This window comes from Gobio gobio (assembly GCF_949357685.1).
Source record: "Gobio gobio genome assembly, chromosome: 14".
NCBI lineage: Eukaryota > Metazoa > Chordata > Actinopteri > Cypriniformes > Gobionidae > Gobio > Gobio gobio.
Window position 1 is genome coordinate 23,559,277 of NC_137107.1, and position 25,763 is coordinate 23,585,039.

General features: G+C 38.4%; 1 protein-coding gene across 1 annotated transcript; it reads left to right on the forward strand.

The window, feature by feature from the left end:
- Positions 1–25,519, forward strand: phka1b (phosphorylase kinase, alpha 1b (muscle)). Its single transcript, XM_079835030.1, has 28 exons — positions 1–438; positions 4,712–4,870; positions 5,150–5,197; positions 7,428–7,596; positions 7,701–7,783; positions 7,863–7,943; positions 8,035–8,133; positions 8,249–8,395; positions 9,475–9,528; positions 9,640–9,762; positions 9,850–9,945; positions 10,099–10,206; positions 12,883–12,961; positions 13,098–13,232; positions 14,471–14,580; positions 14,681–14,825; positions 15,367–15,445; positions 15,530–15,600; positions 16,840–17,001; positions 17,108–17,184; positions 18,160–18,305; positions 18,911–19,064; positions 19,172–19,251; positions 19,323–19,401; positions 19,475–19,604; positions 23,317–23,418; positions 23,503–23,618; positions 23,698–25,519. The coding sequence occupies exons 1-28, from the start codon at positions 361–363 to the stop codon at positions 23,770–23,772; spliced, it is 2,985 nt and encodes a 994-aa protein (XP_079691156.1). The 5' UTR covers positions 1–360; the 3' UTR covers positions 23,773–25,519.
- The last annotated feature ends 244 nt before the right edge of the window (positions 25,520–25,763 follow it).

A 25,763-nucleotide genomic window follows, 5' to 3' on the forward strand; every position in this document is an offset into this window, starting at 1 on the left:
GCGTGTTACATCGCCAGTAGGTGGCCACGACTTTGTCTGTATGAGTAAATAATTCGTTCAATCAAACCCGTTCATTATCAGCTGTTATGTGTTGCTCCGACAACCGGTTGATTCCGCTGATTGCTTTTATTTGGAACTGCTTTCTTTGCTGGAGAAATAGTCTCTGGCAATAACTGTGCCTGTAACTATAAGATGCGCCTCGACACCAGCCGTCTGATGTAACAGATAGCCTACTACTGAACAACTCGTCCTAAAGCTTTGACATTTGCCTACCTCACATGTACGGTACTTGATACTCGACCACCGGCAGCTAAGACACACTGCTAGTGAGACAGATAAACAGCATAGAAAGCAACTATTATGAGAAGTCGCAGTAATTCAGGAGTGAAACTCGACAACTATGCCAGAACGTTGCAACAGACAATCCTCTGTCACCAGGTGAGCAAAAACATCTCACTTTCACTGATTATAAGGGAGCAGCCCGTATAGGCTACTGTGTTGACATCTATTTAAAAGGGCAGCGTAACAACCCTTGTTAAAAAAAAAAGGTAGCACTTTAGCATCATTTTAAAAAGAACATGTTTAGCCTATTACGGAATATTTTTTTTTGTTTTTTTGTTTTTTTTACAATAGCCTACTTCGGTGAAAACGGAATATTATGTTAGTAAATGTTGATTAACGTTACTAAGACGAATAACTGCTGAATAACTTATGCTAACAATAGCCTACAAATTAAACCTTATTGTAAATTGTTACCACTAAAATATAGGCTACTTCAATTTCTATTGGAACGTCATGAATTTACACATTTGTAATGAAGTTACAATTTTGTACATTTGATTTTAAATGTAATATTGAATAACACACTACAGTTAAAATTATAATCAGGTGCTTTACATGTGCTTTATGTGGTGTACTTCTTTAAAGCACAATTATTTAAAATGTCCTTATAGTTAAACTTTTATTTGTGTGGTCACACTTTAGATTAGGGTACAAATATCAATATTAATGAACTTTTAACTATTACTTTTGCCTCAATAAACTCCCAATTTCTGCTTATTAATAGTTAGTTAGGTAGTTTAGGTATTGCGTAAGATTAAAGGTCCCATGGCATGACATTTTCATTTTATGAGGGTTTTTTTTTTTAGTTCCCCTAGCCTAGCCTGTATATCAGGGGTTCTCAACCCTTGTCCTCGAGGCCCACAGTCCTGCAGAGTTTAGCTCCAACCCTAATCAAACACACCTGAAACAGCTAATTAAGCTCTTCAGGATTACTAGAAAGCTGCAGGCAGGTGAGTTTGATCAAGGTTGGAGCTAAACTCTTTAGGACCAGTGTTGGGGAAAGTTACTTTGAAAAGTAATGCATTACAATATTGCGTTACTCCCTTAAAAAGTAACTAATTGAGTTACTTAGTTACTTTTTAAGAAAAGTAATACGTTACGTTACTTTTGCGTTACTTTTTCTCACCTGGGCTGGGCTTGTTTTTGTAAAAAAGTTATATTTTTGTGCAACGGTAAAGACCTCTTCATACCAAAATAATAAGCCCCAGGCTGAGGTAAAAATGCTAATTCACGCATGAACAGTAGAGGGCGCAGCTCTGCTGCCATTCTAGATAATGGGAGAATAGGACGCAGGAGAAAAAAGTTTTACCAATAAAAACAAAAAATGGCCAACAAAGGTCAGCAGCAAGACATTGGTAAATTAAATATAAAGGTAGATTAAATGCATAAAATAGCTGTTTTATTTAACATTTAATTATTGGAGGTTTGTATAGTATTCTGATTTTGCATTTGACTGATTTTATTCATTTTGAGGAGTACAGAATCTTTATTGTGCAAGTGAGAAAAATAAATGCTCACATTTAGTCTAGAATTACAATAACCATCATGTTCACACATATGTTCAAAGCCTCTGCTCTTATTTTTCTCAACATGGGGGCAGGAGAGCTGTCAGTCAAACTAATGTGAAAAAGTAACTTGCGTTACTTTTTTTAAAAAGTAACTCAGATATTTTGTTGTACATTTGAAAAGTAATGCCTTACTTTACTAGTTACTTGGAAAAATGTATATTATTACGTAACTCAAGTTACTTGTAATGCGTTACCCCCAACACTGTTTTGGACCATGGGCCTCTAGGACCAGGGTTGAGAACCCCTGCTGTATATGGTCCCAAAGTGACTAGAAATTTCGAGAGGTGTAAACCGAGTTCTGGGTGACCTGCTCTGCCTTTGAGAAAATGAAAGCTCAGACGAGCCGATCTGGAATCTTTCCTTTATGTCATCATTTGGGGAAAGGTTACCTCCCCTTCCTCTGCTTTGCCCGCCCAGAGAATTTGGAGAAAATGGATTCAGTTTATTTTAGTCGCAATGTCAGCACAGGCTTTACAAACAGACTTTTGCGATTTGGATTCGACAGCACCGACACAAACAGTGAGTAACAGTGTTCATTAATGCCTGATCTGTGATCAGTGATTTCTGATGTGTAGCTATATTATTCAAGTTCACACAGACTTTCTTTCTAAATCATTTAATACTGTTTGTGCATCAGTGAATCAAGCCAGTGACTAAACTATACACTTTGCATCGTTTCTGTTAGTAGCATGAAACAAATCTGTTAATTAAAGTGTGTTAAACTACAGAGAGCGATCAAAGAACACTCTCTTTATAATGTTTGGATCTGTCAATCACTCGTCGCGAGTGTATCGGCACACTTGTCCAAACTGCCGTTATAACAAATGACGCTGTTATGCTGCACAACGAAGTTCTTACAGTATTCATATCGATGTTGTGTTTTTCTGTTAGTTGTGGTGAAAGCATTTTGTGAGAGAAAACGTGTTGCAATGACGAGTTTACTGCATTCACGCGATCAACAGACTGCCTGTGTACTCAATGCTCGTCACTGCAGCTGTTCATGTGATGGGAAAAGATCTAAAAATAATAATATAATCCACACTTTCACGATACATTCATCTCAACTGCTGTAATGGTTAAAATAAACTTTAAAAAAAACTAAAGTAAAAGTATTCGAGAGTGTCACGCGGACAACGCAGGAAAAAGGCGAGGATCCACTTTTCAGTTTGGTCCGAATCAAAATTGCAGGTGTGAAACCTCCCCCGTACCACGGTCCGGACCAAACAGACGAAATTTGGTCCAACGAAAAGAGGTAGTCTCGGTCCGTATCAAACTGAACAAAGGTTCGGTTCGTTTCTAGTCTGAAAGCATTTTCTGTATGGTTCGGACTTTCAGACCATTTACAGGAAGTTCCTGTTTATGTTTAAATATTATAACGTTATTTTTAAATTCAATCTAGGCTACATTGATTATGAAAAGTGAAAATATGCACAATATGTCAGAAGACAGAAAGTCAGAAATAATTTTGAACGAAATTTTGTATGATTTTGCTTAGAAACCCTTTCTTTAATGGGAATTTAGTTTTGTATAAATTGTATCTTAATTTTAATCAACGTTTATTCAGATAATTGCCTGGATTTAATAAATGAGAAGCAAATAGTCTATAGCAGACAATAATCGTGGGAGCGATCACATGCTTTGCACATGAACAGGAGCGCGTCTCAAATAAGCCGAAACTCAGCAGGCTACTTGCCTCACAAACATGAGAAATATGTGTATATAAAGCTTGAAATGTCCACTTTTAAACGTAACGAATAAAAAATAGTCAAGCAATGCGCACGGTTCAATAGTGGCAACCACGATATGCGTCCGTTTATTCATTCTTGTCAAAGACACTGACGTCAGACGCACGTCCATTTACAAACTAATCAATGTCCAGATGTCGCCCACATAGATGATGACGAGTGGACGCAAGTGCGTCATGTAAAGTTCTTTAGTCCCCTCACATAATTGCAGTGTGAAACCAAACCAAAACTAACCGAATATATAAAAAGTATAAATCACATATCGGTTCGGACCTTGGTGCGGACTTTCAGGTGTGAAAACGCCCTAATACTCACTTCAAATACTGAAGTTTCACAGCAGACACGCCCCTTGAAACAGAGCATTCAAGCCAGAGGGCTAATATCAAGATAGAAAAATGCCTTTTATTTCTAAATTATGACATTTTGTGATGTAAAAATCATACTAACAATATAAGTACACCTCAGGAAACATTATAAAATAATAATAAAAATCCACGCCATGGGACCTTTAAAGGATGTAAAAGGTCATGCAGAATAAAGCATTATTATGTGCTTTATAAGTACTAATAAACAGCCAATATCCTAATAAGCAACTGGTTAATAGTGATAATTGGACCCTAAACTAAATTGTTACCCAAAGTGCACTTAAGTGTGTTAAGAAACATAGGCATAAAAGTGCACTCTGTTTAAGTACAAGTTTCAGTAATATTATATTATATGCAAGTACTATTTAAAGTATACACTTCAAGTGCACAATCAATAATTAAATTAAGCACAATTATGTTTCATTAGAGAGTTTACAGTTTGAATTTGAGTCGTCGAGCATTTGAGAATATTTTATGGAACGAATCATACATAAGGCAACAGGATTGTGCTAAAGTAAAAATACTCATGAAAGAGAACTCTTTAAAACACAGACATATACTTTAAAGTGTCACTCACATGCTTTAAATGTTACAGGCCAGGCCAATGGTGATACTTTAAATCACATAAATATAATTTATTCTCGTTTGATAGAACCTCAGGATAATAATGTTTCCTTATAATATTTCACAGGATCCGGTGACAGGGTTACTCCCAGGTGATGAGAAGTTACCTCATGCCTGGGTTAGAGACAATGTGTACTGCATCCTGTCTGTGTGGGCTCTGAGTCTGGCCTACAGAAAGAATGCAGACAGAGATGAAGACAAAGCCAAAGCCTATGAACTGGAGCAGGTTGGTTCATGCATACATAGTGAGTTGAGATGCAAGCGAAACTGTACAATTTTGTCAAAGGGCATCGGAGGCCATGTCTGACCATGTCCCAGACATTTAATATTTTCTGCTCATTAGTGTTTGTGTCTGGGAGACCATGTAAAATGCCAGAGGGCAAATCATTTGGCTCATGTTTCTTTCATGGTCTTAGCAGATGGAGAGGATAAGGTCATGGTCATGGTCAAGGCTCACCGCTCTCCTTCTCTCTCTCTCGTTCTCTTGTCTTTTCTCATTCTGTAGAGTGTGGTCAAACTCATGCGAGGATTACTGCAGTGTATGATGAGACAGGTATGGATAAACAACATATCTCATTCCATTATAGTCAAATACATTTTTCAAGATTCATTCTGATTGAATCTGAACAAATCTTACTCATTTTAGGCAATACATCTGAAGCATATGGTGTAGATAATGTTTTGCAGTAAATAATAAGTCACCATTGTGATAATTTCAAATCATTTTTCTCATTGCAAATGCAGTTTCTTTGCAGGAGAACATACACTAATGTTCAAAGAATCAGTTTTTGAAAGTCTGCATTTATTTGAAGAAAAAAAAAGAGAAGTAAAATCAGTAATATGAAACATTATTTTTATATATAAATATTTTTCCTGTGATGGCAATTCTCCATTTTTGGCAGGATTCACTCCAGTTTTTCAGGATTCTTTGATGATCAAAATTAGGAAAAACATAGTTTGTTTGAAATAGAAATTCCTTTTAACATTATAAATGTAATTTTGGATCAATTTAATCCATCCTTGTTGAATATATTCATTTATTCATTCATTAAGAAAAAAAAACTCATAGTGATCCCAAACATTTAAATGCTAGTGTGCTTGTTTTTTTAAAATCAGGTCATGTTATATAATAATACAGTAACAATGCATTTTTTCTGAACAGTTTTGTCTAATATATGCCATTTATTTCTGACCTGAATCACACCCTCCACTCTTCACCACAATGTCAACCCTTTTACCATTTTGAGACATTACTTAATTAATCTGAGGCAATGAATTTTCTCTGGGAGTATTGAACTCATTAAGGTTTAGAGTGCATTACAGTGCTTAGTGATTGTACACAAGACTTTTGAAATCTTGGCTTAACCACTGTCACCACAACTCTTAATTTCTACTGGCGTATTGGCAAAGAAGTGTATGTTTGTTTGTTTTTTTTAAAGCAAAAAGAATATTACAAATATATGGAAGGTATATACACATTCTACAAAAGTATTATACTATTAAATAGTATCACCGCAAACAGGTTAACATACATATACACATTATTGATGAATTATATTAGATATTGTGGGCTCCTCCATGTTACTAAAATGTAGCACGTTATTAGTGCAATGTTAAGCACTGTACAAACCAAATGTGCCACTCATGTCTGGAGTAGGGAAGAGAGAAGAACAGACACGAAATGCAGTGAAGCATCGCCTCAGAGGGCTTCTTTATTTTTCCAAGCAGTGCAAAATTAAGTGCAATCAAACTCAGTCTTTGTGTTTTGTGCCAGTGAAGTGTTCTGTAGTGTGAAGTGGAGTTCCTCCTCCCCCCGTGAAAAGAGGGAAGTTTAGCCAACTTAGCTGGGTGATCCACACTCACTTGGGGGAAATCGAACACTCTCTAGGCAAAGCTGATCCAAAGGCAACAGTTACTCAAATAACCACCCGTAGCTGAGGCTACAATTCGGATGGGCTCACCAAAATTGGACAATAAAAGATTGGAAAACCATTTTCTTGTCTTATGAGTCTCAATTTCTGCTGCAACAATCAAATGGTAGGATTTGGCGGAAACAACATGAAAGCATGGATCCATCCTCTCTTGTATCAATGGTTCAGGCTGTTGCTGGTGGTGTAATGTATGGGGGATATTTTCTTGGCACAATTTGGGCCCCATAGTAACAATTGAGCATTGTTTAAATGCCACAGCCAACCTGAGTATTGTTGCTGACCATGTCCATCCCTTTATGACCACAGTGCACAATCTTCTGATGGCTACTTCCACCATGCCATACAGCGCAAATCATCTCAAACTGGTTTCTTGAACATGACAAGAAATGTTTCCAGGACCTTTTTGAATCTATGCCACGAAGAATTAAGGCAGTCCTGAAGTAAAAGGGGGGTGCAACCCGGTACTAGCAAGGTGTGCCTAATAAAGTAGCCAGTGAGTGTGTGTGTATATATACTCTCTCCAGAGTAAAATGGCATATGACAAGTAACTTGAAGTAAATGAGATGACATAAGCAGGCAAAATGAAGGAAAAATGCATAAAATATTGATTTGCATGCTCACTTGTTATAATAATGCATATACTATATGAATTTATACACTGCAACCATAGTTCAAAATAAACAAAGTAAAGAATATTGTGCCTAACATGTATGTCAACATTACAGAAAACAAGAATTACATTTGCATTCACGTCACCTGGTTTACAGTTATGTTCAAGGAGAATGCTGCATGCCTTGTTGTCACAGAAGCAAACAGAGACTTTTTGTGCAGTAACTCTTATTCAACTTTCAGCTTGATAAGGTGGAGAAGTTCAAGTACAGCAAAAGCCCCAAAGATTGCCTCCATGCCAAGTACCATACAGGAACGTGTGCCACTGTAGTTGGTGATCAGGAATGGGGTCATCTACAGGTGGACGCTACCTCCATCTTCCTGCTCTTCCTGGCCCAAATGACAGCATCAGGTCAAATTTAACTTATCACATTTAACATGTTTGCAGCATACATGTGTCTAAATATTTTGCTTGTGTGGAACAGCAGACTAGATTTTCACCACTTTTATTTGCAGGGCTGAATATTGTTTATACACGTGATGAGGTCGATGTTGTCCAGAATCTGATCTTTTACATTGAATCTGCGTACAAATTGGCGGTAAGCATCTTAATGCTGCTCTGATACAGGAGGATTTCACATGTTTTCCATTGGTATTAAGACTGGAAATGATCCTCAGGATTTTGGAATGTGGGAACGAGGAGACAAGACAAATAAAGGGATCCCTGAGATAAATGTCAGCTCTATCGGTATGGCAAAGGTAAAATTATTATCAGTTAAGAATTGGTTCCTGTCAAATAATGATCTCCTCTTGATAAAATAACATGACCTCTTACTGCATGTTTATTCAGGCAGCTTTGGAGGCCTTGGATGAACTGAACCTTTTTGGTGCCAAGGGCGGCCCAGAGTCTGTCGTACACGCTTTAGCCGATGACATTCAGCACTGCCAAGTAATAAACTAATTTATGATGTCACACATGGAAGGACAGCATCCATATTATTCAGAGCTTTCAAGCCTCCTGAAAGTAACAGAATGTTTTTCTCTTTTTGGACCCTTTACAATAGTCTATTCTGAGCTCCATGCTACCGAGGGCATCAACATCCAAAGAGGTGGATGCTGGGGTTCTGTCCATCATCTCTTATCCAGCATTTGCAGTTGAGGACATTGGCATTGTTAATATCACCAAAGAAGAAATCATTTCAAAACTTCAGGTGAATATGGATATCAAAAATTACTGCAATCTTAGTGACTTTACCTTTGACGTGTTTCATGTACGTTGAAGACTGTGTGTGGCATTTTAACATTTTTCGTGTGTCTTTGTCTCATGAATATCTACATGTAAATAGTTTAATGCTCTCCATGACATGCATGTACAGAGAAAACATGAAATGAAGCATGTAATTCTGGACATTTAAATTTAAAACAGTGTAAATAAATGAAAAAAAGGCATAAAACTGTTGTAACGATTTAAGAAATCAATAAATAGTGATATTTGAAGTTCAATCAAGATATTTACATTATAATGAAACAAATAAAAATTACATAAAATATATAATTGTTATTCATTATTTTTTATTTATTTATTTAATAAATTAAATAAAAACCTGCAAGTAGTTGCTTTTTAAAAATTTCGACAAACACCTGTCTTTTTTTATCCAATATTTTTATTGCATTTTCTCACAGATTAGAACTCCAAAACATCTATTCATTGAGAAAATAGATTAACTATATATATATATATATATATATATATATATATATATATATATATATATATATATATATATATATATATATATATATATATATATATATATATATATATATATATATATATATATATATAAAAAAAAAAACAGCTCAGACAATATAAACTTCCATTACAACATATTAGCTCACATTATGGATATACAAAGTGTTCATCTGTATAAATTCAAACAACAAAATGTTTGCGACTCTAGGGTACAGATACTTTAAGAATGGCTCCCATATTTTGTGGAAGAACTCTACCCTAGAGTGGATTTGACATGCGAGGTATTCCAGTGGTATCAGATCCATTAAAACTCCTTTCACAGAGGGGGGTTTATCAACAATCCACTGCAAAAGAATGATTTTTTTTTTTTGTGCTGCAAAGGTCATGATATTAAAAAGTCTTCTATTAGCCACAGAAGTTAAATTATTACTAGGCAAGCCCAGTAACAGTGACAAGGGTTCCAGTTCCAGGTTTATACTTAGAATCTTTTGCATTTCCAGCACCCAACTCTTTATTTACTCCTGTACTGTTTCATAGGGCAGGTATGGGTGTTGTCGCTTTCTTAGAGATGGACACAAAACTCCCAGAGAGGTAAAACCGTGCTTGAACAATTTGCCAGACATAATATGTCACGTCTATGTGTGTGGTTGTCTTTTGTATGGGTATTTGGAACTTATGCCAACACAATCATTCGTTTCTAAGGACCCTAATCGATTGTATTACGAGTCATCAGAGCTGAAACTCTTTGAGAACATAGAATGTGAATGGCCGCTGTTCTGGACATACCTCATCCTGGATGGCATTTTTATCAACAGTCCAGAACAGGTACATACAATTCACTATAGACAATAAATACCTGACTATTCTTCAGAGAACAAAAACTGCTCTCTTGCTTGTTTCTCTCTTATTTAGGTTCAGGAGTACAGAAAGGCTTTAGATGGCATTCTCATCAGTGGGAAGAATGGATTACGATTGGTCCCTGAGCTTTATAGTGTTCCTCCAGATAAGGTACAATCTGCACACATTTAGTTATTTTTGTCTGAACACTATAGCACTGGATTTTGTACTGTTATGAAACACCTAAAGCCAGATTCCTGGTTTAGTGATCCTTTGTGGGTTCTTCCAAAAGAAAATGGACCCTGTATGTTTCATTTCAACTAGGTTGATGAAGAGTATGTTAATCCTCACACTGTGGAGAGAGTGCCAGTAGGCAAGTGTCCACTGAAATGGGGCCAGTCTCTGTACATATTGGGTAACCTGCTGGCAGAGGTACAGTAAATTCCACAAAAATCGCTCTATATGGTAATGCTGTATTGCAGTGTTTCTCGGTCTGTTCCTGGAAGCCCCTGCACATTTTCTCTCTTATATGAAAAACCTGTTTCAGCTCATTTATCCTATTCATTTCATTAGTACATTTCTATCATGACAACTCTTGTAGTGTTTGGCATAGTAATGGATATGACAATGTTGATATATTTGGTCTTGGCGGAATAGATCTGCTACTCTGCTGCTGCTGCAGAGAAAGTACGGAACTTGCCACTGCCAATACATACAGGAAACACTGCTGTGTGCAAGTAAGACATGCTGCTGTACAATATAGCGAACATGAATTTACCCGTAGCAAATCTACACAGGTTGAGCTGGGGAAGGTTGAGGGTTTTTGAAAGTGTGCTGCAACTGCTACAGCAAATGCTAATCAAGTATTTGAAGGTTGAGCAGCGAGCTCATTGGCTACTAATACAGCAGGAACCAATCAGCTGTGCCCTATAGAGAATGATGTGATCGCAAGCAGGTTGAGTTAAGGACCGATCAGCCTGCGGCATCTAGAATTTCATGACAGAACTTTGTATTTAAAACTTTGAAAATAAGATTAAAAATAAAATTAAGATAAAAAGAATAATCAAACCGTTAGAAATCCCAGAAGGACGACATATGGAAGCCTGTGAGCTTTAAACTTCTCGTTCTCACTTCCTGCTGCAAGCTTACAAATATGCAACGGTTTGTGAAAGTAAAAATTTGTTCTTTTGTTTTGCTTTATTTGAATAAAGTGATAAAGACCTGAAAACCATGAAAATCATGTCTATAATCATATGAAATAACTGTTTTGATAGGTTATAATATTGTTTGTGATGGTGGAGGGAACAGCCAGGGAGTAGATGGAGCGAGGAGCCAGGGAGGAGATGGTGGAGGGAATAGCCAGGGAGGAACCAGGGAGGAGACAAAATAGGGAAGAGCCAGAGAGGAGACGTCAGAGGAAAGAGCCAGGGAGGAGCTGGAGGGAGGAGCCAGGGAGGAGACAGTGGAAGGAAGAGCCAGGGAGGAGCTAGAGGGAGGAGACGGTGGAGGGAAGAGCCAGGGAGGAGCTGGAGGGAGGAGCCGACAGAGGGAAGAGCCGGGGAGGAGCTGGAGGGAGGAGCCGACAGAGGGAAGAGCCAGGGAGGAGCTGGAGGGAGGAGCCAGGGAGGAGGCAGTGGAAGGAAGAGCCAAGGAGGAGCTGGAGGGAGGAGACGGTGGAGGAAAGAACCAGGGAGGAGCTGGGAGGGAGGAGCCAGGGAGGAGATGGTGGAGGGAATAGCCAGGGAGGAACCAGGGAGGAGACAAAATAGGGAAGAGCCAGAGAGGAGACGTCAGAGGAAAGAGCCAGGGAGGAGCTGGAGGGAGGAGCCAGGGAGGAGACAGTGGAAGGAAGAGCCAGGGAGGAGCTGGATGGAGGAGCCAGGGAGGAGGCAGTGGAAGGAAGAGCCAGGGAGGAGCTGGATGGAGGAGCCAGGGAGGAGGCAGTGGAAGGAAGAGCCAGGGAGGAGCTGGATGGAGGAGCCAGGGAGGAGACAGTGGAAGGAAGAGCCAGAGAGGAGACGTCAGAGGAAAGAGCCAGGGAGGAGCTGGATGGAGGAGCCAGGGAGGAGGCAGTGGAAGGAAGAGCCAGGGAGGAGCTGGATGGAGGAGCCAGGGAGGAGACAGTGGAAGGAAGAGCCAGGGAGGAGCTGGATGGAGGAGCCAGGGAGGAGGCAGTGGAAGGAAGAGCCAGGGAGGAGCTGGAGGGAGGAGACGGTGGAGGAAAGAACCAGGGAGGAGCTGGGAGGGAGGAGGCAACAGAGGGAAGAGCCAGGGAGGAGCTGTGGGGAGGAGCCAGGGAGGAGACGGTGGAGGGAAGAGCCAGGTAGGAGCTGGAGGAGGAGCCTGGGAGGAGATGGCAGAGGAAATATCCAGGGTGTGTCCCAGAGGAGAGCCATAAGGACAAAAATTGTCCACAACAATATTAGAGCTTTGGAAGACGATTCGGTTCAGAATCGACCAATGGTTAAGTATTTTCTCTGCAATATGATCGGAAATTAAATTAAATTAAATATGGAGGATGTTAACTGGCCAGTTTACGGTGACAGGATGTACACACATGTAACTTTGCGATAGAGCGATAGGATGTACCAAAGCTTCTCTACTCTTCTGCTACATGCTCAGAAGTATGTACTTTTTCTTCACAAAAAGAGTACATACTAATTTAAGGTGTAGTATAAATAGGCCAATTGGAATACATCACGTAGGACTAGGTGGAGCCGCAGGCTTGCGGGACAGAGGTGGAGACGATATATTGTTCAATTTTTTTATATTATTAAATTACTAATGTTATATAATATATAAGAGTGTCTAGTTCAATCATAGCATTCATCATACTCAAAACCCCATATATTTATTGATAAATGACGGTTACAATGGTTTAGCTTCAGGAACAGAGGTATTGTGGCACTGACTGCCAATATTTGTGATTTTTTTTTTCTTATTAAAAAGAAACTGTAAATGTTAATGAATGTTGAGTAATGCTACACTGACATACAAGTACAGTATGCATGGTCCATCTGTGGGCTGTGGAGCTATTGAGGAAAACATATGATCATGCAAAGAGTATGTTCCTGTATATGTGAAATCATGTTGTATTTGACTTTATAGGGTTTTTTAGCAGCTGGAGAAATTGATCCTCTCAATAGACGCTTCTCCACTGTTCCCAAGCCTGATGTTGTGGTTCAAGGTAAGCCCTACAGTGATTGACAGTAGCTAAATCTGGGTTATTCAATTTAGAAATCTGTGTTTGACATCAAATCTATTACATAAATATTCTGTATCACCATATTTACACTGGCGGTTTTCCATTCTTGTGTTTTCAGTGTCTATCCTGGCAGAAAGCGACCAGATTAAACAGCTCCTGCAGAACCAGGGCATTGACTCAGAAACCCTGGAGGACGTTCACCCAATCCGAGTTCAGCCCTCCAGAGTCCTCAGTCACATCTATGCCAGATTAGGTGAACTCCGAGTGGAAGGGATTGCTAACGCAAACATAAAAATACTGTCATCATTTACTCACCTTTATGTCTTTCTAAACTTCTGTGGAAGAAAAGGGAGTCCATTGACAGTGAATGGTGAACACAGGGTGAACACATTTTCAGTAAACAATGACTTCAATTTTAATTTGTTCCTCACACAAAGTTTTCGAATGGCTTCAGAAGATTTGAAATATAATGCAAATAGTTTTGACTACTTTAATGAAGCTTATGGGGCTTTTTTGTCCATGAAGCTTAAAGGGTTAGTTCACCCAAAAATGAAAATAATGTAATTTATTACTCACCCTCATGCCGTTCCACACCCGTAAGACCTTTGTTCATCTTTGGAACACAAATCAAGATATTTGTGTTAAAATCCGATGGCTCAGTGAGGCCTACATAGCCAGCAATGATATTTCCTCTCAAGATCCATTAATGTACTAAAAACATATTTAACGTTAAATCAGTTCATGTGAGAACAGTGGTTCAATATTAATATTATAAAGCAACGAGAATATTTTTGGTGCGCAAAAAAAAACTAAATAACGACCTATATATTATATATTATATACTTATATAGTGATGGCCGATTTCAAAACACTGCTTCATGAAGCTTCAAACCGTTATGAATCAGTGTATCGAATCAGCAGTTCGGAGCGCCAAAGTCACGTGATTTCAGCAGTTTGGCGGTTTGACACGCGATCCGAATCATGACTCGACACGCTGATTCAATACGCTCCGAAGCTTCATGAAGCAGCGTTTTAAAATCGGCCATCACTATATAAGTATATAATATATAATATATAAGTCATTATTTAGTTTTTTTTTGGCGCACCAAAAATATTCTCGTCGCTTTATAATATCAATATTGAAACACTGTACTCACATGAACTGATTTAAATATGTTTTTAGTACATTAATGGATCTTGAGAGAAGAAATGTCAATGCTGGCTATGCAGGCCTCACTGAGCCATCGGATTTCAACAAAAATATCTTAATTTGCGTTCCGAAGATGAACCGAGGTCTTACGGGTGTGGAACGGCATGAGGGTGAGTAAGAAATGACATTATTTTCATTTTTGGTTGAACTAACCCTTTAATAAGTTGGTCCCCAACCACATTCATTATATGAAAGGGATACAATGTCATGATGAGCATAATTTTTTAACAAAATACAAACAGAGAATGAAGGATTTTACTATATTTTGATCTTTTTTTCAGGGCGTAACCAAAGGCTGGGACTAACTGGGCGGCCGTACAGGCGAATTGGTGTGCTTGGAACATCAAAATTCTACATTTTTCGCAACACCATCTTTACCTTCACACCTAAAGTACGTCAGCGTGTGAATTCAAATTTGCTGTTGGTATCTATTTGAATATTTAGTATCCACTCAGTTAATTTGCTGGTTTTGGTCCTGATCTAATGTGCAGTTTGTAGACCATCATGAGTTCTATCTAGCCCTGGACAATCACATGATTGTGGAGATGCTCCGTATCGACCTTTCCTACCTCTGTTCTCGTTGGAGGATGACCGGCCGACCCACAGTAACGTTCCCAATTTCACACGGCATGCTCAGTGAGTGAAAAAATACTTAACCCCCCTTAAAGGAATAGTTCACCAAAAAAATGAATATTTTGTCATTAATTACTCACCCTCATGTCGTTCCAAACCCGTAAGACTTTCATTCATCTTCGGAACACAAATTAAGATATTTTCTGATGAAATCGGAGATATTTCTGTCCCTCCATTGACAACTACCAATTTGACTGAATGCTTATATGTGAATGAAGTCCTAAATTAAATCTGTTTATCATAAGCGATTCAGTGTCTTCAGAAAATTTGGACTAAACTGCTTGATTCGTATGGATTAGTTATTCGATCTCTTTATTAATTTTTTAAAGCGTCAAAGTGGTAGTTGTGTAGCTGTCAGTAGAGGGACAGAAATCTATCAGATTTCATCAAAAAGATCCTCATTTGTGTTCCGAAGATGAACAACAGTCTTAATTGGTTTGGTTCAGTAAATAATAACATAATATAAATATTTGGGTGAACTAACCCTTTAATATGCAGACAGCAGCTTTCTCATTCTGAAAGTTTTTCTCCTTCTCCTTCACAGCTGATGACCACAAACACATTGATCCTGCTGTATTGGCAACCTTGAAAAAACTACAGGATGGTTACTTTGGAGGAGCAAGGTAACGTATTTAGAGAGGTCAGCACATTTAATATTTGTTACATACCTGAAGCAGGCCGAAATCAAATCAGTTTTACATTTCAAGGGTTAAGACTGGAAAACTTTCTGCTTTTCTTGACACCTCCTGTTGTGCCCATCTTACATTTATGGACTGTGGTGAGTGAGCCACCAGCTATCAGCATGTTTAATTAACTTTTCTCTTGAAAAGACTAAAACCAAAGAGATAAGTGTACTTAAAGAGAGGGCACTTTCACGAATGTTTCGGTAACACTTAATTTTACAGTGTCCTTGTTACATGTACACTTTTAAAAAGTGTGCACTTTGTAATAATGTCAAATAAAAGTTGTACATATAAGGTAATATTTTCATGTTATAAAAAGTACACTTATTTTGAAGTTTTGACTTGCATGTAAAGTACTTACATGTAAAGTCCTACTGCATTTTATATACATTTAAACTATAATACATTGCAATTTAATTTAAAATTAACATGCAATTGTGTGTCTTCAAATATTACATTCAGTTCGCTCTTAAGTAGATCCTCTTAAAGCATATTATTTCCATAATAAGTTCTTTTTAAAAGTATGCTTAAGTGTACTTTTTTTCACAAGGGTATCCTTTAGGGCAGTGGTTCTCAAACTTTTTATACCAAGTACCACCTCAGAAAATATTTGTCTCTCCAAGTACCACCATAATGACCAACATTAAAATACAGTAGCGTAGTAGGCCTAACTATTCAGCTACAGCTCTGCACAGTTCAAAAACGAGGCAGTTTATTCCTAATAAGAATATTTATTGTTGTCAGCCACTTTGAGAACCACTGCTTTAGGGTATCAAGTGTAAGTTACTTATCCAGAGTGGATTTTTGTTTACCATATTCCTCTTGTCATGTTGTTGCTTTGCAACTCAACTTCGCATGTGCAATCCCTATGCTAATGGATGCCAATCTATTTTGATGAATAGTCTCATTCATTAAGGAATCTCCGAAACAATGTATCCACTAATCTGATAAAGACTTGATTTAATCACTTTCTTCTTATTTTATTGGAATTTTCCATTCATAAGTGAAAGATTACCGACAAACATTCTTGTTTGGAGGGTTAAGTCAGCTGAGAGGGGGTTGTTGGCTGATGACTTGCAGATTTTCCCTTCTCTGCATGACAATTTTATGTTGAAATGCGTGGACTGTGGTTGAAAGTCACTCTGTAAGACAGTTTGCCTACCTGCATTGGCGGATGGAGGCTTGAAAGGCAATTTTGTGACAGCAGTAACTGCTGTCACAGTTTTATATATTGACATGTGGTGAAATACTCAATTACACCTTAAAAGTGACAGAAGACGTGCTCAACCCTCTGAAGCTTTTATTGAATTGTGCAAGTGTGTGTGTGTGTGCAGAGGTGGATGACCTTGCTGTGTATCTGGACCAGTTACTGGCGGTTCCTCGGGAAAGTCCCATTAGTGCCACTAAAGGAGGCCTCAGCCGCTTCAGGGCAGCAGCCAAAAAGACACGGGAAATGGTTTCTCTGGTGCACAAAGCCAGAGAGCTCAATATACACAGTGAGTTCAGAATGGGGCTTTTTAGACACTCATTTTGATGCTGTTCAACAGCTGCCTTTACAAATGCTCAGAAATAATTGACGATTTTATTTTGACCTTCCCGCAGATGTGCACATGTACCTTCCAACTAAACTTTTCCGTTCTCCAACTCCAAGCCTCAATTTGCTGGATAACAAAGGAAAGGTAGATAACACAAAATTACTGGCTTTCACTGTGAACATTTTTTAATAAATTAATAATTAGAATAATCACTGCTCTGAGTCTCTGCTCTCCACAGTATGCTTGATTTTTTCCAGTCAAGTTCCAGAAGTAAAAAAATTATTCATTTCTACAGGGAGAAACTGTTTTTAGCAATAATGTAAAACCTGTATAATGTATATACAAGAGATTGTATATTGTTTCTATGATTGCAACTTTAAATTAAATGGGTTAGTTCACCCAAAAATAAATATTCTGTCATTAATTATTCACCCTCATGTCGTTCTAAACCACTTTCGTCCATCTTCGGAACGCAAATGAAGATCTTTTGGATGATATCTGAGAGCTCTCTCACCCCTCCATAGACAGCAACACAATTTCAACTTTGACGCTTCAAAAAGTTAATAAAGAGATCAAACGAACTTTGTTCTTGTGTGTCATTCAAGTTCGGTTGAGCTTTTGTTTATGTTCGCTGATCAATGTTTATATGTGAGTAAAAGCCTAAATTCAATCTATTCATCATATAAAGCGATCGAGTCTATTCAGAAAATTTGGACTAAACCACTCAATTCATATGGATTAGTTTTAGCAATCTCTTTATGAACTTTTTGAAGCATCAAAGTTGCAATTGCGTAGGCTGTCTATGGAGGGGTCAGAGAGCTCTCAGATTTCATCAAAAAGATCTTCATTTGCATTCCGAAGATAACAAAAGTCTTACGGGTTTGGAACTACATGAGGGGGAATAAATGATGACAGAATTTTCATTTTTGGGTGAACTAACCCTTTAAGTATACAGCTAGGTACCTTTGCCTTTATTCAGATGTGATTCAGAGAAATTAATAGATCAGAAGAATTAATATTCTTAGTTATATATAGTAAAAAATGCATGGGAAATTTGCTTTTCTGGAACTGTTAAAATAATCTCACAATGAGCTGTCATGACTTTTTTCCACTGCAAAGATATCTGAGACACCGGCCCCTCATTCTGTGAACCTGCCCAGAGACGTCAATGGCGGGATTGACTACCCAGCCCTAGTTCAGATGCTAAAACAAAGTCAGAGCTTACAGGATCAGGCTGACATTCTCTACATACTCTTCAAAGACAAGTCAGTATCACCAAAACCATGTGACGAGCGGTAACACTTTACAATAAGGTTCATTAGTTAACATTAGTTTCTACAAACCGGAAGGTTGGTGGTTCTATCCCCGGTTCCACCTGACCAAGTGTCGAGGTGTCCATGAGCGAGACACCTAACCCCAGCTGCTCCCGACAAGCTGGATGGCGCCATGCATGGCTGACACCGCCGTCTGTATGAATGGGTGAATGTGAGGCAATATATAAAGTGCTTTTGATGGCCATGGGTCTGTTGAAAGCGCTATATAAATGCAGTCTATTTACCATTTATTTATCTTTGTTAATGTTATTTTCAACATTTACTAATGCATTATTAAAATCTTGCTAACATTAGTTAATGCACTGTAAACTAACATGAACAAACCATGAACAGCTGGATTTTTATGAACTAACGTTAACAAAGATTAACTAATGCTGAACAGAGGTGTTGTTCATGGTTAGTTCATGTTAACTAATGCATAAACTAATGTTAACTAATGCAACCTTATTGTATTACGAGCTTGTTAGATCTGTGTCCTAGGAAAGAGCTGTACTGTTGCTGTGGAGGTTATATGAAGTTGGGATTTCTGTTATAAGGGGAATGGATTGGGACACCAAGCTACATGGGAAAGGTTGGGCAGTAAGACGACTACTGAGTGATTTGTATGAAAAGGCAGGAAACCTGAAACACTGGGGCCTCATCCGGATGATCTGCGGGATGCTACGCAAGAAAGTAGAAGAGCTGGATGCTGTGAGTATCAGCGCTGCCACTATTATAATGTCAGGTTCCCTGTCTGTATGTAAATTTAAATAACATTTTCCCAGAATGAAGTTATTGAATATATTTTCCATTTACAGGCATGCTCAGATTTGCTAATTCATCAGAAACATCTAACAGTTGGCCTTCCTCCTGAACCAAGAGAGAAAACAATTTCAGCGTGAGTACACGCAAATATGCTGCTCACATTCTCATTTAACTGTTCATACTACAATCCTTGTCTCCGTATAGTCCTATGCCTCCAGACAAGCTGGCAAGGCTGATCGATGAGGCGAGCGAGAACAACCTCACCATCGCCGTTCTCACTCAGGTTAGATCTGAAGGTCCGATCCACATCTCAACCATGTTTTAATTCCACTGACACTTGTATATGCTCCTGACAGGAGATAATGGTGTTTCTGGGTATGATCATTCGAACCCAGCCGAAAATCTTCAGTGAAATGTTCCGCCTCCGCATTGGCCTCATTCTTCAGGTCATGGTCACTGAGCTTGCCCAGTCCCTCAGCTGTTCAGGTATGTCAGGTCCTGTTTCATTATACTTTTTTTTTACATACAGTAAACAATTGTATTCTTTTTTATTTATTATCTATTACAATAAACTATAAAAAATAATGTGATTTAAAATAAGCCCAATGTTAGGCTCAATATTCAGTGATGTGGAAATAAAACAATATATTATTCTAAAGCCACTTTTTATAATGTCTGTTCACTTGCAATGTCCTTGAATTGTCTTCATTTGGAGGATTTCCAACAAATATTGATATAAATGGTAGTGTACACTCACCTAAAGGATTATTAGGAACACCATACTAATACTGTGTTTGACCCCCTTTCGCCTTCAGAACTGCGTTAATTCTACGTGGCATTGATTCAACAAGGTGCTGAAAGCATTCTTTAGAAATGTTGGCCCATATTGATAGGATAGCATCTTGCAGTTGATGGAGATTTGTGGGATGCACATCCAGGGCACGAAGATCCCGTTCCACCACATCCCAAAGATGCTCTATTGGGTTGAGATCTGGTGACTGTGGGGGCCATTTTAGTACAGTGAACTCATTGTCATGTTCAAGAAACCAATTTGAAATTATTCGAGCTTTGTGACATGGTGCATTATCCTGCTGGAAGTAGCCGTCAGAGGATGGGTACATGGTGGTCATAAAGGGATGGACATGGTCAGAAACAATGCTCAGGTAGGCCGTGGCATTTAAACGATGCCCAATTGGCACTAAGGGGCCTAAAGTGTGCCAAGAAAACATCACGTACCCGGTGGGGTCTTCTGCTGTTGTAGCCCATCCGCCTCAAGGTTGTGCGTGTTGTGGCTTCACAAATGCTTTGCTGCATACCTCGGTTGTAACGAGTGGTTATTTCAGTCAAAGTTGCTCTTCTATCAGCTTGAATCAGTCGGCCCATTCTCCTCTGACCTCTAGCATCAACAAGGCATTTTCGCCCACAGGACTGCCACATACTGGATGTTTTTCCCTTTTCACACCATTCTTTGTAAACCCTAGAAATGGTTGTGCGTGAAAATTCCAGTTACTGAGCAGATTGTGAAATACACCAACAACCATGCCATGCTCAAAATTGCTTAAATCACCTTTCTTTCCCATTCTGACATTCAGTTTGGAGTTCAGGAGTTTGTCTTGACAAGGACCACACCCCTAAATGCATTGAAGCAACTGCCATGTGATTGGTTGATTAGATAATTGCATTAATGAGAAATTATTATATAGAACAGATGTTCCTAATAATCCTTTAGGTGAGCGTATATGTCCCTTAACTCATCTAGGCTGCATTTATTTGATTACAAAAATATAGTAAAACATTATTTTATATTGCAATAATATTTCACAATATTACTGTTTTCTATTTAGCCTGTCACCCCTCTTTTTGAGCATAGCTCTAAACCTGATTGGTTGTAATTCATGAATTCTTTGGAATACAGACCTAGGGTTGGTCTCTTTTTAAAGTAGACACTGCAGATTATTGTAAAAAAAGATAGAAGTACAAGGATGAAAAGAATTGAATAGAAAGTTGAAATTGAAATATTTTATAACATTATAAGTGGTTTTATTGTCGCTTTAATGCATTCTTGCTGAATGTAAATTATAATTGCTATAAAAAAAAAACCATACTGACCCCAAACTTCTGAACGATAGTGTATATACAGTGTTGAGAACAGGTATTTGATACACTGCCGATTTTGCAGGTTTTCCTACTTACAAAGCATGTAGAGGTCTGTAATTTTTATCATAGGTACTCTTCAACTGTGAGAAACGGAATCAAAAACAAAAATCCAGAAAAACACATTGTATGGTTTTTAAATAATTGATTAGCTTTTTATTGCATGACATAAGTATTTGATCACCTACCAGCCGGTAAGATTTCCGGGTCTCACAGACCTGTTCGTTTTTCTTTAAGAAGCCCTCCTGTTCTCCACTTATTACCTGTATTAACTGCACCTGTTTGAACTCATTACCTGTATAAAAGACACCTGTCCACACACTCAATCAAACAGACTCCAACCTCTCCACAATGGCCAAGACCAGAGAACTGTGTAAGGACATCAGGGATAAAATTGTAGACCTGCACAAGGCTGGGATGGCCTACAGGACAATAGGCAAGCAGCTTGGTGAGAAGGCAACAACTGTTGACACAATTATTAGAAAATGGAGTTCAAGTTGACAGTCAATCTCCCTTGGTCTGGGGCACCATGCAAGATCTCACCTCGTGGGGCATCAATGATCATGAGGAAGGTGAGGGATCAGCCCAGAACTACATGGCAGGACCTGGTCAATGACCTGAAGAGAGCTGGGACCACAGTCTCAAAGAAAAACATTAGTAACACACTACGCCTTCATGGATTAAAATCCTGCAGCGCACGCAAGGTCCCCCTGCTCAAGCCAGCTCATATCCAGGCCCGTCTGAAGTTTGCCAATGACCATCTGGATGATCCAGAGGAGGAATGGGAGAAGGTCATGTGGTCTGATGAGACAAAAATAGAGCTTTTTGGTCTAAACTCCACTCGCCGTGTGGAAGAAGGATGATGAGTACAACCCCAAGAACACCATCCCAACCGATTAGCATGGAGGTGGAAACATCATTCTTTGGGGATGCTTTTCTGCAAAGGGGACAGGACGACTGCATCGTATTGAGGGGAGGATGGATGGGGCCATGTATCGCGAGATCTTGGCCAACAACCTCCTTCCCTCATTAAGGGTATTGTAGATGGGTCGTGGCTGGGTCTTCCAGCATGACAACGACCCGAAACACACAGCCAGGGCAACTAAGGAGTGGCTCCGTAAGAAGCATCTCAAGGTCCTGGAGTGGCCTAGCCAGTCTCCAGACCTGAACCCAATAGAAAATCTTTGGAGGGAGCTGAAAGTCCGTATTGCCCAGCGACAGCCCCGAAACCTGAAGGATCTGGAGAAGGTCTGTATGGAGGAGTGGGCCAAAATCCCTGCTGCAGTGTGTGCAAACCTGGTCAAGAACTACAGGAAACGTATGATCTCTGTAATTGCACACAAAGGTTTCTGTACCAAATATTAAGTTCTGCTTTTCTGATGTATCAAATACTTATGTCATGCAATAAAATGCAAATTAATTACTTAAAAATCATACAATGTGATTTTCTGAATTTTTGTTTTACATTCCGTCACTGACAGTTGATGAGTACCTATGATAAAAATTACAGACTTCTACATGCTTTGCAAGTGGGCAAACCTGCAAAATCGGCAGGGTATCACATACTTGTTCTCCCCACTGTAAGGTTAATTAATCGTTATACTATTAATAATTATTAATTAATCTTACATTTACCATGTAATTAAATACATTTTCGGTTAGACTTTATTTTGATGGTCCCTTTAACATATTCTGCTCACTATAAGTTGCACCTACATGTCTACTAACTCTCATTAAAGTATCAGTAGACTGGTAGGGTTAAGGTTAGAATAAGTTAACATGTACTTGCAAAGTTACTTCTAGTTAGTAGAATGTGTGTTGGAGGACCATCACAATAAAGAGATAGCAGATATTAAGTGTACTAATACTCTAATGAGAGTTAGTTCACACATACTGTACTACAATGTTACTTATAATCAACAAAATGTTCAAAGGACCATCAAAATAAAGTGTTACCCAATTTTTAATCAATTGACAGCCCTAGTAGATATTATTTTAGTCCAAGCCCAAAAGAAACATGGGAGTTTTTTTTTTTTTTTTTTAGGTGAGGAGGCTACAGAGAGTTTGATGAATATGAGCCCATCTGAGATGAAGAACCTGCTGCTTCACATTCTCAGTGGCAAAGAGTTTGGAGTTCAAAAAAGTGGTAAATATATTCATCCATTGCCAGCATCATACTTCACCTATTAGGTCTGTGAATTTGTATTTATCAGTTGTATTATTGTGCCAGTGCGCTCAGCTGGAAATGTGGTCAGCTCTGCAGTCAGTATCCACGATGAGAGCAAATCCAGCTCCTCCAAAACCGAAGTGAAAGTTGCAAGTAAACAGGGTGGTGATATCAAACTGGTGAGAAAATGCTTCGGTTTAGGATGGTTTTGTCTTAATCTAATTGATTAACACCAGCCACTTTTTCTGTGTTCTTTAGGCTGTCTCAGTCCATTCGCTGGATATTGGAAACATTGAGTCAGGGGTAAGTGGGTCAGAGGAAAACATGCCTTAACTTCCTATCCAAGCTTGAACTATGCCCTTACGAAAAAGTTATTTTTAAGAATACTTTATGTAGTAAGTATACTCATATCAATGTACTAGTAGTAAACTTGTAATTGTACAATTTCAATACTGCTTGGGACTAAATTGGCCCACTTTTAGTATATAAAAGTATACGTACGTTAAGTAGTAAACTTTGTGCACAACTACGTTTATCATTTTTACTGTAGTGTAGTTTTACTGCACTACAACTGAACTTATAAGTATACTAGTAGTTTACTATTTTAATACAAGTAGTACATTTTTTAGTGTATGAAGTATTTAACTCATTTTAAAAAACATTTTATTATAGCTTCATGCATCCTTTTTATCAACACTTGAATGTGGGTAAGTCTCATAAAAAAGGCAACATTTTAAACAAAAAGTTGAGAAAATTGCATTTTTGTCATAGACTATGCCTTGATCAGATTCAGAACGATGATCAAAACTAAATGGAGTAGATCGAGTCCGTCAACACCCCTAAAGCTTCACAGTCGTTTCCTCTTCATTAGTTCGACATTTCATTTGGTAACATTAGGTAGTTTTGATTTACATGCAAAGGATTAGTTCACTTCAAAATGAAAATTTCCTGATAATTTACTCACCCCCCATGTCATCCAAGATGTTCATGTCTTTCTGTCTTCCGTCGAAAATACATAACGTTTTTTGAGGGAAACATTCCATGATTTTTCTCCACATAATGGACTTCAATGGCAATGGACTTCAATTGAGGTCCAAATCTATGCAGTTTCAAAGGGCTTCGAAGGGTTTCAGGGGGTCTGCACAATCCCAGCCGAGGCAGTATTTAAAAAAAAAACCTAAAACATTCATATACTTTTTAACCTCAAATGCGCGACTTCTGTGTTCTGCTTTTTGCATGACGTATGATGTCATCACGTCGGAAATGTGTTAAATCGAAAGTGCAAAGACTAAATCAAACACCCTTTACAAAAATAAAGTTAAAACAACGATGTCGGACAATTTTAAAGTTGATGGAGTTGGAGTTTTTCTGCACTGGGTCGGTACTTCCACCTACGCAAATACCATTATTTTGCGACATCGGAGGCTTTTTTGGCCAGAGGCTATAGACTACAGCCAGTAGAAGGAGCTAGTTCTGCATGTTTTCAACCCGTCCACAGGGGTGGGATCTCACTCACAGAATGTAAATGCGCACGGCCGCTGCCAGCTCTGCTCAGGCAACTAATCTATCAACTAGCTCCGCTTCACCTTCTTCGTTGCTCTGGTTGATTGTAGCGCTATCCTATTGCGTGCAGAGGGAATTTGAAAGACAACCGTTCATCCCGCCCCTCAGATTGAGCCCTGCCATTGGTGTGTTCCCAGACCCAACATCTTGATGTGGGTCTGGCTTGTCAGGCTAAACTAATCCTTTAAAATTTGATGATTGCGTTATTTTACAATTGCGTGAGCAATCTTCTATCACTTGTTTCAGCTTCTTCTTCTCCTGTATTTTGATTAGGGAGATTCAGTACTAGAAGATGTGTCTTAGCACCCCCCACCGTATAACAGTGAAAACATGGATAGCTGGAAAATTCAGTCTGTAGCGGGTAAAGAGTAAAGAAGATCTGAAGTAAATTCCTATGTACACTACAGTGGACTAGTCTACACAAAAATTCAGATACGCAGAATCAAGAACGTATCTGTTTTATATCAATATTCTAATCAATATTTTCAAACAATATAAGTTTAATAAGACTGTATGTAAAACTATGTAAAAAAAAAAAGAAAAAGAAAAAGTATTTTTAATAGGCTACTCAATCAAAAGATTAAACACAAAATAGCAAAGTATACTTTGAATACTTAATTATACTTTAAGTATATCGCAATCAAAAGATATATACTCAGCCAATATACTTAAACTTTTCTGTCAGTATAAGTCAAGTATAAGTAGTGCAATTTTAAGTATATTTCGGAGAAGTATATAAAAAGTAGACTGAAAGTATACTT